Source organism: Trichinella spiralis (genome assembly GCF_000181795.1).
Source record: "Trichinella spiralis strain ISS 195 chromosome Unknown Scfld1557, whole genome shotgun sequence".
Lineage (NCBI taxonomy): Eukaryota > Metazoa > Nematoda > Enoplea > Trichinellida > Trichinellidae > Trichinella > Trichinella spiralis.
The window spans coordinates 2,267,453-2,280,015 of NW_003528496.1; the positions used below are offsets into that span (position 1 = coordinate 2,267,453).

At 30.9% G+C, this 12,563-nt stretch overlaps 3 protein-coding genes across 3 annotated transcripts; all 3 read right to left on the reverse strand.

Annotated features, from left to right (window-relative positions):
* Positions 1-669: 669 nt before the first annotated feature.
* Tsp_05168 (putative SH3 domain protein) lies at positions 670-7,038 on the reverse strand. The gene is made up of 9 exons (XM_003369710.1): positions 5,038-7,038; positions 3,323-3,414; positions 3,181-3,274; positions 2,909-2,983; positions 1,648-1,788; positions 1,348-1,434; positions 1,094-1,286; positions 877-1,029; positions 670-812 (listed from the first exon to the last, which is right to left on the reverse strand). Exons 1-9 carry the CDS (start codon positions 7,036-7,038, stop codon positions 670-672), a joined length of 2,979 nt encoding a protein of 992 aa, XP_003369758.1.
* Positions 7,039-7,713: 675 nt separating this feature from the next.
* Tsp_05169 (conserved hypothetical protein) lies at positions 7,714-8,913 on the reverse strand. Its single transcript, XM_003369711.1, has one exon. It carries the CDS (start codon positions 8,911-8,913, stop codon positions 7,714-7,716), a length of 1,200 nt encoding a protein of 399 aa, XP_003369759.1.
* A 13-nt stretch (positions 8,914-8,926) lies between these two features.
* Positions 8,927-10,960, reverse strand: Tsp_05170 (hypothetical protein). The gene is made up of 6 exons (XM_003369712.1): positions 10,897-10,960; positions 10,644-10,783; positions 10,355-10,480; positions 9,588-9,706; positions 9,150-9,221; positions 8,927-8,960 (listed from the first exon to the last, which is right to left on the reverse strand). The coding sequence occupies exons 1-6, from the start codon at positions 10,958-10,960 to the stop codon at positions 8,927-8,929; spliced, it is 555 nt and encodes a 184-aa protein (XP_003369760.1).
* Between the last annotated feature and the right edge of the window lie 1,603 nt (positions 10,961-12,563).

Here is a 12,563-nt window from a genome sequence, read left to right on the forward strand (position 1 = left end):
CTTCTGTATAATGAGGCAAATGAAATTTTACAACATTTTTCAATTCATTCGAAACTTAGTCGTTTGGTTGGTATTTACTTTTTATTGTCTCAGTTAAACAAACAATTCATAAAACAAAACAATCTTTTGTTTCTGCTATAATGATCCTGCACTTCATTCTACTAGAATCTTTTTTTACAACTTATTTGCCGACAATCATGCATTGTAATAATAAAGTGTAATGAAGAGAAAAACCACATCGCTGAAATGGGCAATGATTTTACGAGTTAACGATGAATGGAAATGATTGAAAAATTCTCTCGTGCATTTTATAATGGATATCTTTATTATAAAAATTTAAATTTCAAATTCTCCTTTCCATCACGTTAATAGAATTAATGAAATGAAAAATAATTTTAAACTAATTTTTATTTCTATCTAAATATTCAAAAGAAAATTGATGGGATGCCAGAACAATTTTTCAAACATGCGCAAAATAAATGATAGAAATTTTCAGTTGTAAATTTGACTGGAAAAATTACGGGGATTACATTAGTAATAATTATGTTTTTTTTATTTGTAAATTTTCAATATAGATATAAGTCTAAAGAATGTATACATAACTGTGCAAGAACACGCGTTGAAGAAGCTAAGGCACAAGATGATGACCATGAAGAAACTGAAGAAACATTATTCTTGGATCAATTCGACAAAATTTGCTGGAAACAATCCATACTTTTCATCCGGTGCGCGACCGAACCACCATCCAGCGTCGACTTGATCAATTTCAGTAATTTTATCACCAGGCAAAAAGCTGATCTCTGTTTCGTCGGCTATTCGACAAATAAAAATTAAAATGTAAATTTGAATTGAATGATTTTTTAATTTTACAAATACCTGCCTGGTAATCCCACAAAGCTACTGCGGACAAAGTAGACAATGGTGCTTTTTTACCCTCATGCTTATTAGCATCATCAATAGCAGCAGTAATACCGTTGGATAAATTTGTATTGATTTTTTCACTTTTTTCTCTGTTTGAAGTATCGGAAACTAAAAGTAAAAAAATTAAAGTTGAAATAAAGTAAAAATTTCAAAATTATTACTAATAACTTACCATTCGAGGTGAAAAATTTTGAAGATGGACTTTTAATTTTCGAAGCATGATTGAAATTACCATTGGAATTGTGATATTCAGTGTGTTTTACCAAATTTGTTGAAACACCACTTTTGTTATGATCTATGATACAAACGGGTGGTTCCACTTTTGCTGACGCAATTTTATCTTCACATTCTTTTGTCAGTCGTTCCTTAACACATCCGAAGAAGATTAGAATGCACATTCGAAATAAAAAAAAATCACCAACTAACTTGTAATTGCTTTTTCTCTTCCTCAACACGTTGCAAGTGTTCCTTCAATCGACGCTGTTCAGAAGCTACTCGATCCATTTCTTCTTTCTGCAACACGAAACATTTCGCACTGAATGCTTATTTCAGCATTTGGAACGTATATTATTAAAATTTACTTCAGCTTGGGCCCAAAATTTTCCACGCTCTTCCATATTTACAATCGACGATGGAACCACAGGCTTATAGACACTTTTCTGAAATTATCATTCCAATAAATCATTATAATCAAATTAAATAATAATCATAATAATTTTTCTTTACCACTGGTTCAGGCTTCACATTTTCATTTGTTCGAGCACTGTGCGGGATACCCAGAACAGAAGTTACTTTACATACAGCCGCTCGTACAGCATCCGGATCGATATCTTCTTCATTACGTGCAGAATGAGTAAAATGAATGCCCTTTAATAAATTCATTGCAAGCGACAAAAAAAAATAAATTTCCTATTATTACATCAATTTATTTATTAATCGGCCATCTTTTTCTGCTAGTCATATTAAGGAAAGATAACAAAAAGTTTCACATGAACACTGTTTTAGATCAAAAGAAAAAAAACCAAATTAATAAACTCTAAAATTCATCATTAAACATTTCAAATTTATATATTGAAAAAAATTAAAATTATTCAAGTATTGAATTTCATACCTTCATGTATTGATGAATTCAAGCGAATAAATGCATTTTAACCTTGTGCAATTTATAAAATAAAAATCAACACACAACATGAACAATATTTATGCTATTTTCAGTTTTGAATAAAAATTATCTAATAATGTGAACAGATGTGTCAAGAAATGACAATAAAAAAGCCTGTTCTGCAAGAATGCAATCATTTGAAATATTTTAAAGATATGAAGTATTATTTGAAAATAAAAAGTCAATATTATAAAGGAACAAGTCTTTTTAGGATAGCAGCAATTTTTATGACACAGCATTTGATGATCAAGGCATAGACACTGTTCAATAATAAATAACAAGCTTCAAATCTGTTATACAGATTCAATGCACCAACTAGTCCAATTCATGAAAAGCAATTCTTCCAATTTTGAATAAAAAGCTATTCTTCACGTACAACATGAAAATTAAGTTGTAATAAATGAGGACATTGTGCGCTCTTTGTATTCATGTCAACCTTGATAACCGCATAGGGAATTATTCAAAAATGCTCGTCCCTTTTCAGTAGGATAAGAAAGAAAGCTTGAAATCAACATCATCAACGTTGTAAAAATTGAAACTCATTTTCTTAATCAACAAAATATATGCATTCAACATACAACACATATATCAAAATTTAGTGAAATTTATGAAATCACATATTAAGAATGGAAAATTTCTGAAATAAATATTTATAACTTTGATTGCTTTCAACGTAAAAAAATTCTACTACTTTACCATCAATTTAATAATGCAGAAACTTTTACAATTTATAACTTTCAAATAATAACAATACTCTACCTGTCAAGTTGTTTTCAAATGAAAAAAAAATTTCTACAATCATTTTAATCATTTGGCAAAGCTTACTTTAAAAAAACGTTTCACTTCTTGAACATGCCCAGCACACCGACCAATTTCTGTCACTGGAGTAGCTTCACCTTGCTATGAAAAAAATAATATCATTTTTTAATGTTAAATTCAAAAAGTGAAAATTATTCAATACCCAATGAATTAAGATCACTTTGGACAATGAAGGTGATTCACCAGTAAGTACAGCGAATGCATATTGAATTTTACTGGAATCAAACTGCTCGGCCAACTCTTCCAAACCTCCGTCTTGAAATTTAAATAATATTCACCTTCTCAATTTCATTCTGTTTATTAAAAAAAAATTTACCCCCGGAAGCTGTCAACTGAAGTGCCAACGAACGTGGTTCATATGAGCAAAGCATCCTTGAAAAAATTTCTTAATCAAATCTTAATTAAATTCAAACCAATTACCAATTCTTTGCATTGTTGTTGTCCAAAAGCTGTTCATAAGCATTGAGCAAGTCCGTTTTGTGTCGATTCAAATTGATAGTCATTATTGATTTCTAAAAATTGCAACCAATTAATAAAATAACTTTCAAATATAAATAAAACGAAAATTTTATAATTAAAATAAATAAAAACGAGAATATTCAATTAAAATACAAATAAGAACAATGAACAATTATAATCAGAACAAACAATTACAAGAACAACAATCAAGTAGTATCAACCACGTATCAAGTACAAGTATGAACAAAACAAACAACATAAATTTTAAAAGAAAATATTCATTGATGCGTAGGTTGTTGCCTATAAAAATGTTTAAAACATAGAATGACTCATCAAGTGCAATGAATTAAAACTGCAATCAAACAGCTGAAAAATTGATCACCGTGAAAGGTCATTTGACAAATAAATAAATAAATAATTTTTCATATAAACACGTGAAAATGTCTATACACATATCATTGTATATATATATATATGCGGGTGTGTGCGTGTGTGTAAACAGAAACTGAGAACAAAAAGTAATATAAATTAAAATATCGAAAAGTTGCATTAATAGTAATATTATTATTCTGTGGTGTAAATGTTGAATTAATAAGACGGAAGAAAAATAATACTGCAGCGTTGAGCAATGAAAAGAAGTTGCCAAAAGAGAATGAAAAGAAATTCATGAAAAAGAAACAGAGCAAAGCTGTCGAATGACTACTGTGTTTCCAATCAAATGCCAGCGATGAGAGACGAAGCAAACGAACGAGAAAATCATGGCAGCCAATAGAGCAGCGGATGCATTGAATAAAGCACGCAAACTGAACGTAAAGCTAACAACAGCCGCCAGCTAAAACCTCGCCACTGATTGATAATAATTTGAAATTTATTTGTCAATCTGTTGCTCCTTGCACTTTCAAGCCTAGCCAAAGTTTAAAATTTACTACATATCAATTTCTTGCACGACTAATCAATATGGTAATTTATTTCATCACTTTCTTCAACCCCGAAGCATTACTGTTCATCACAAAAACAAGCAAAAAATGCAAACTACATAAACTGCATTGCAACAACTACTGTACTCAGCTTTTCATTATTATGTGAAACCTACATTCTATTAAAATATTTCTTTTTCTTTCAGTTAACATTTCTGTCAGTGTTATATTCAACAGTACCAAATCAAATTTAGTTTGATAAAATAATTATATACATACAGTAATAAAGAAGTGCAGGTTTTTATCGACTTTTTTTTAAAAATTAATATTGCAAAGTAAAAAGTAAAACAAGAAGCATTGAATGAAATAAATTCAATCGTGATGATTAAGTTATTATTAATCATCATAAGTAGTTCAACACATTTGACAAATATGTTTAATGAAAATTCTTGAAATTATTGTTTCAATTTTACATTATCACTTACTAAATCACATGATAAATTATAATGTTCAAAACAAAAGTGCACAGTAATTTAGTATAAGTTGAACTGGATTTACTACTGAAGCAGCAATTTTCAGGGCAAAGATAAATTAAGTGAACAAAACGCTACGCTTCCGTACATTTTATTCAAAATCAGAGTTCGTTATTCACTCCTAATCAGCGCTACAGTACTGTCTCAACGACAGATACCATTCATTCATTAAAAAAAATTAACCAATTAAATATATTATATATGCTGAAATTATGCAAAAAATTACAACCGTGCCAGGAAAAAGTTCCACAAAAATGTTGAACATAATTATGCAAATCAATAGCATTATCCAAAATTTGACAGAAGCGAATATGCGAAGCGATATTCGGACGGGAAGTTTCTCTGATCGCATGAACGTCGGCGAATAACTGAAGGATTCGTCTGTCGAAGGATGCAAAATTAATGAGGCAATTTTCCCAACAATACCGGGAGTGTCGTAAATTTTTTGAAATAATTTTCCATAACGTCGGTTCAGTTCATTGGACAAAAATTGAAACAAATTACACAAAATTGCCAACTCACCAGGCTGAGGTGGCAATTGATCATCGGGGATGCGTGACAAAGTTGTCCGTGGTGTGGTGAATTTTAGAGAAAAGCTCCTTTGCATAGGCGATTTTTGATTAACCAACTGACATCGCTTACTCTGCTGCCGTTGCAAGCAACGATTCTGCAAAGTATCAAAATCCAGTTCAAAAAATGAGCAAAGCAATCTTGTACAGAAAATCAGTTTTATTAACTGCTGCTCTAAATTTTGCCGTGTATTTTCCGTTTCAAACGAACAGTAATCAACAACGGTTCTCCACCAAGATTTGTTCTCATTTTCCTCAATTACAGCTTGCAAGCGCTGCCCAATCGACTGTTGCACAGTAAAAGCATCTTCCACCACACGCCTGACGAGAAGACGCATGTCGTCCATGTAGAACAAGTTGACCATCCGATCCACGTCATCCAGATTGGATGTATTTCCATTAGCTTCAAGCAACAGTTTCTGAAATTCGTCACTTTTCAACACTTCCATCAATTTGCTTTGACTGAAAACTTTGCATAACCGATACAAGATATCGACAAATTTTCTGCTGTTGCCGGTTAATTTAGAAGTGCAAGATAATGTCGTACGAAAAAAATACTTGTATATGGTAGAGTGCCTGCAAACGAACGGTTTCCACAAATCTGTGTACGTCGGACTGGGCGATGTCACATAACGCCAAGGTTGAATCACTGACAGCCACAATTCCAACAAATATCTGAACGAATTGGCCAGCGTTGAACAATTCTTGTACTGATATAACAAAAATTGGAACATATGCCGCATAAAACTTCGCTCAAATTGGCAATTATCCGTCTCGTCACTTTCCTCTTCAACAACAGAGAACAAGAAACGATAGAAATATTTGAGCAAATGACGAATCATCAACAACTGAGCACTAGTATCAAAGCAGCACAAAAAAATTGGCGCCACAGAATGCTGCGATTGTTCAGAATAACATAACCAAATGTCAAAAAATATAGAAAAAAATATATATCCTTGACTAGACATTTCCAAATGAGACGCAGTTTTTCCCAAATGCGAAAAAGACAAATTCCAATTGAACAGCAAAGCGGGCGATATTAATCCATTCGAACCACCTTCTGCAGAACTAACCGCACAAATGTCTTCAATTCGTCGATACCATTTGCGATTCTCAATGTTAACTGGCCAATGAGCAGTGATAACGTATCCACCTGGTTTCCAATAATTTGAACAATATTCACCCAAAAGTGCCACATAGACACTGTTCAGATTTTCATCCGACATATTTAAATGCTTCGTCTTCAAAAGATGCCAAGCGAACATCAAAAAGTACGATTCAAAAGCATTCAAACCTCTGTAACGAAACGACTGACCAACTGGAACAAAGCAGTTACTTCGTTGTTCAAGAATCTGCAAATCACCAACAACCAAACCTTGTTGCATTTCATAAAAGCAAAATTCAAACTTGACATCAATAAGTCGATAAAGTTGATTAACCGCCTTGATCAGCGGACCTCCAGGACTTAGAAATTTCAAAACTGTATCAAATTCATACAGATTTTTTTGTCTGGTCACAGAAAAGAGATCCGAATTGCCACTCAAAAATTTCGACGCAGCTTCGCAAAATACTGACGCCAACTGGCGTGGATTTTTTGCTTGCAAAAACTGATTTGAAAACCTTCGACAAGCTGTCGAATAGTCGCAAACCTCATGCATGCTTAATTTTTAGTAAAAAGTGCAAAATTATTATTTACTCACTACAAAAAAGCATTCAGGGAACTCCAGTTGAAGAAAAAATTACACTCACTCCAATAATCCTTGTTGACAAATTTTATAAACTGTACCTATAGTAAACTGCACTAATGATTGTCAAGAAATATAATTTACTGTATTTTAATTTAAATATAAAATTATCTTTTTGATTAAAATTACATGACAGAAAATGCATAAAAAATAAATAGAATAAAATTGTTTTAAAATTTTTCGATTCAAATTTTTTTGAAAACACTGAGAGATCAACTTTAACATGAAAATTTGCCATTCAAATCCAAGTTCTAACGTTAACTTTTTCTGAATAAAATATTATTTATTTCAGATTTTTCTCTATTCATTTACCAACTTAACATTCACTTAATATTTAACTTAACAATAACTCAAATAAACATTACGAGTGATTAAACTGAACAATAAATATTCGAACTTATTAGTAGCTCAGTATTCGACTAGTGAATACGTATAATATGCTTTCTGAAGCTCTCAGAGTGGTTTTCAAAATGAGATAAACATTTTTTTATAAATGGAATATTTTTATTTCAACAATATTTGTAGATGTTTTGCGGTAAACAGTTATGCAAAGAAAAGTAATCAATGAAAGAACAAACTACTATCAATTCATGTAGAAGGTTTCGTACATGGCGGACGAATAGATAAATAATTATTCTTCTCAGTGTATTCAATGGCTTCCAGCAGTCTACTTCCATAGTGAACAAGTTTTGAAGGCGATTTAATATCTAAATCGATCAGAGCAATACGAAAAACGACCCAACAACCACAGTCTAATTGAAAATCTTCGCACTGTGGCATATTACATATTTCATCACATATGATAAAAGTCATCATTACGGAACAATCTCTTACAGTTGCAGCAACAACAGCATCTAGCATAGCTGATCCTTCTTCATTGATTTGCGAAGTGACCATTGTTTCTAAATGTCTCAGCCAACTTTCAGTGTTCATGTAATCAAATTCTTTAACCAAATTGCTTAATTGAAATGGACTCAATTTATTCTTTTTTTGCAGGTTCAAAATTTGCTTCAACAATGTAACATCATGATTTTCAGCATTTTCACTAGTCCAGCTTTCACCGCATTTCCGCTGATATAATAATATTTTTGTAATGATTTCCACAAAATTATGCAGTTCATTTGCTTTTTTGCAACAGAACAACTTGTTCTGATGAAGATTGTTTTCATCATTAGATAAAATTAAATTTCCATTCTTGAAAATTTTCAAATTGTTATGCGGGTGCAAAAGCAATGCTTCAAGAGCAGTTTCCATTCTTGTCGGGTTGTCAGAATAAATATCCATCGGACAAAAGTCGTACATTTCACTATATCTGCCACTGCTGTGTTTCATAATTTGAAGCAGACAATTTTCACAATACGGAGATAAACTTTGCAGTTCTTCAGACAAGCATCCTTGTTTAGGCTTCAGTTCAACTGTCAGCACATCATAATTACTCTTATAGCTATTTTCGCGAATATAGCACATATCGGGCATCATTATTCCCCAATCACCTTCATCAGAATTAACTACTACATTCGCAGAGCAAGCAAGATTGTCAGGAATAACATTTAAAGCTAGTTTTATAAGAGAAACGTCTGGCACATACCAGTAATAAAAACGAGGACAAATGAATTTTTCATAATAAACATAATTCGAATAAACATCTATATTTGATCCTTCTTCACCAAAATAACTTTTTGGCACACGCAAAACATACCAAAAATCATCTTTCAAAAAGCTGTAAACACGATTACTTCTTCCTTCTCCTCGATAAACGAAATTTTCAAATGACATTCCAAATTCCATAATTTTTCACAATTTAAATATTAACTTCACCAGCATCACCGTTAGTGCTGAAGTTAAATTATCTATTGAAGTAAATATTGTAGTAAAAGAAAATTAAGATCTAATAATTGTTGTTATTTCATTTACAATTTTGTGATGTTTTCAATGTTTCCATAAGAGGTTAAACAAAAAATAAAAATCATTTTTAAATTTAAATTCAGAAAAAAAATATATAAAGATTATGAACAAAAAATTACATTTGACCGATATGTGGATTACGCTGGATAAATGATGTGGAAGAATAAATTTTCAAATACAACTGTTTTTGGCTAAAATTTAATTATTAAAATTAAAATAATTATAGTTATTATAATATTTATCTAAAAAAGAGTTTTTAATTTTTTTAAATAAAATATTATCTGCACAGTCTGCCATTTTTTTCATTTATGAAACATTAATATTTACAATTTATGGAAACTTAGTAAATAAAAATGAATATTTTTCAGCAGTTATTGTCAAATAAACAAATAATGCATAGGCAGTATTCAAAAAAATTTTTTCCTCCTTTAATTTTTTTGTAAATTTTATCAAAAAAAATTATTTTAAAGCGAAATAAGTATCTAGCTAACACAGATGCTAACAATGAAAATATACTTTTAAGATAGCAACTTTGCCCATTGCAGTGTTGAACAAACATTCTATTAACTTTTATTTGATGAAACTGCATATTCATATGAACAGTTTTTGTTTTCAAACAAGCTTTCCTTTGTAACATTCTACCACAGCAGTGTGTGTATGTGTGTGTAATAGAACACTTTAATACTGTAAATTGGTGTTATATTGCAATTTTGTCTATTTTTAATATTTTTTTCTGATTTTTGCAAAATAATTTATTTATGTGTTACTAAGCAGTAGCTTTTCGTGAGAAAAAGGAAAGAAAAAAAGCTTTCTTTTCTACAAATTGAAATTGTATCCTGGCAAGAGAATGACTGTTGATAATAGATAAACAACAAAAGCATCACTGCTGCACAGAATTTTATAAATAAAACAGTAGCAATTTTTGATTTACAAAATATTACACAAGCAAATTGTTGACTTGTAACATTATCAATTGTTTTCAGTAAAAAAATTTATATTTTTCTTTGCACTTTTTCAATTTTTCGTGTAAATAGTTTTTTTGGTCAATAATTTTAGCGTGGTTTATTTTTATTTGTTTACATTCTGCAATACAGTATTAAAATAACAGTTTTAGTTATTTATTCTTATTGATAAGCGTTTAACTGAGCAAAAGACGTGGACAAGGAGAAAATAACTAATTTTCTTTTTAAATATAAATAAATTTGTTCGTTTTATTCCTTTTTTATTTCAACTGTGATTTATGTGAATTTAGTTTTCATTTAAAATGTTTTATTGTTCAGTTTTTTTTGAATATAAATTTCAATTGATGAACACAATGAATTACCATGTTGCTGTTGTTGTTTATTGCAGTTTTAACTTTATTTGTGATGGCTAGTATTGGTGCTGATGAGTAAGGAGTTCCAAATAGAGCTTCCGTTTCTGTTGTTTGCTTTAAAGCTTTAAACAGCTGCTTTAAAATATTATTTTATGCACATCTTTAAAATGCAATAAAAATTTTAAACCGAAATGCCAATAATTTAAATTTTTTTCCATTAGTCATCATATATATTTTTTGCAATATCATTACAGTTTTCTGCAGTACATTGGATCGCTGTGTTGTCTGAAGAAGTAACTCTCAAACGATGCAACCGTCGATAGAAAATTATTTCGCTTCCAGTGGTGATATGATAGCTTCGTCTGATCGTAATCTTGAAGTTGCGGTGGAATTCAAAAATGCACAAGGGCAACCACAGAGTAGAAATTATCCGAACGACTATAAAAAATTGTTCATATCATTGGTGATTTTCTTCATGGCTACATATTCGAATGGTTTGGCGATTGCTTATGTTAATAAATTCTCCACGACTACTTACAATTCCACCAAACCGCTGAACGATATCGCTTTCAGCATCATTCCCCGACAACGATGGGCTTGGAAGGCAGCTGACATCACAGTTGCCGCATGTGCGGTAATTTCAATTATTGTTATACTGCTTCACTGCTGCAATACAATTATTCTACGTCGAATGGCACTGTTAGCATCAATGTTATATTGTTTTCGTCTCATTTGCATAATATCCACTCAACTTCCACCTCCGTTTGAGGATTTTCACGAACGATGTCTTGAGCCGATTGATATTGCGAATAATTTTAGCCACTATCTGATTCAAGCAGGCAAAGTGGTGTTCAATTTGGGAACTACTGACGTGGATTCAAAATTTCTGTGCGGCGACACAATTTACAGTGGTCACACACTGGTCGCCGTTTTGTTAGTCTGTTTTATTTGCTACTACTGCCCAACAGTTTTGCAACCGTGGATGCCTGCCTTTGGTACGTTGCTTGGCATTTCGTCAATCACTTTCGTCATCATATCACGCCAACATTACACCATCGACTGCATCATTTCAATTCTTATCACTTTAATATTATTTGCATGGTATCACAGTTGGATCATGGTAGAACATCATTATTCGAATAAATGGACGCATGTGTTGAAGAATATTCTCGTGTATTTTGAAGAAAATGTTCCACCAGGTTTGCTGCCCAATGACTCTGCTTTACCGAATTTAAAGCGTACATTCAGGAACGATTTCTTCACAAAATATTTTACCATTAGACGTTAATGCACTTTTTGCTACTTTTTCTTTTTTGAATTATTGAATTTTGGACACTTCCATATTTTTTCTTTTATTTCATTGATCTGAAAGTGTTGTTTCACGTGTCTTATATTATTATAAAAGTTGAATCCAATTTTCAATTTTTTGCCTTAAAATTGTTTAGAAACGCTCAAATTTTCAATAAAATTGAAATAATAAATGCGATGCTTTGATTTTCTTGAATAAAGAAAAAAGCATACAAATAAACCATACACATTGTTTTTTTGCTGTTATTTTAACGTGTGTGCATTTACCAATTCTTCAGTTTATTGCTGAATGTTTCTACTGTCCGAGATACAAAAATGAATATACCTCGTGCGCTCTCATTGAAGTAAACATATTGTTATGACAAAGTGTAACATTATGCATGTCGACATATCCCAAGTTCGGCGTAAATTAAATTAAATGCAAAATTATCAATCTAGATCAAATATGCTATTCTGAAAATGTTTACAGATCTCATTCTACGCTGTGACGTATGACAGCTCATCAATCCAACAACTTCGCTTTGTTATGCTGATAAAAAAATTAAACAACTTTTTTAAAAATTAAAAAATTTTCTTCATATTTCAATGATTTTTAATTTTGCAATTTTTATTAGTTCTTTATATAAATAATCTAATCATAATTTTCATTCTCAATCTTTTTTTATTATAATAAATACAACTTTACAATCATGTTTGATAATCCATCTAAGCTTCATTTTCAAAGATATAAATAAAATTGTTCGGCTGAACATGCACAATCCAGTAGGGCAAAGCATTGTTTTATCGATGAAATGTGAAAGTAAACAACTTTATAAAACTATAAATACTTATCTAGTTTAATTCTTAAAATTTTACAAAACAAAATTCCGATGTAAAAAGAAAAACAATGCTTTCTTAGCGTAATACATTA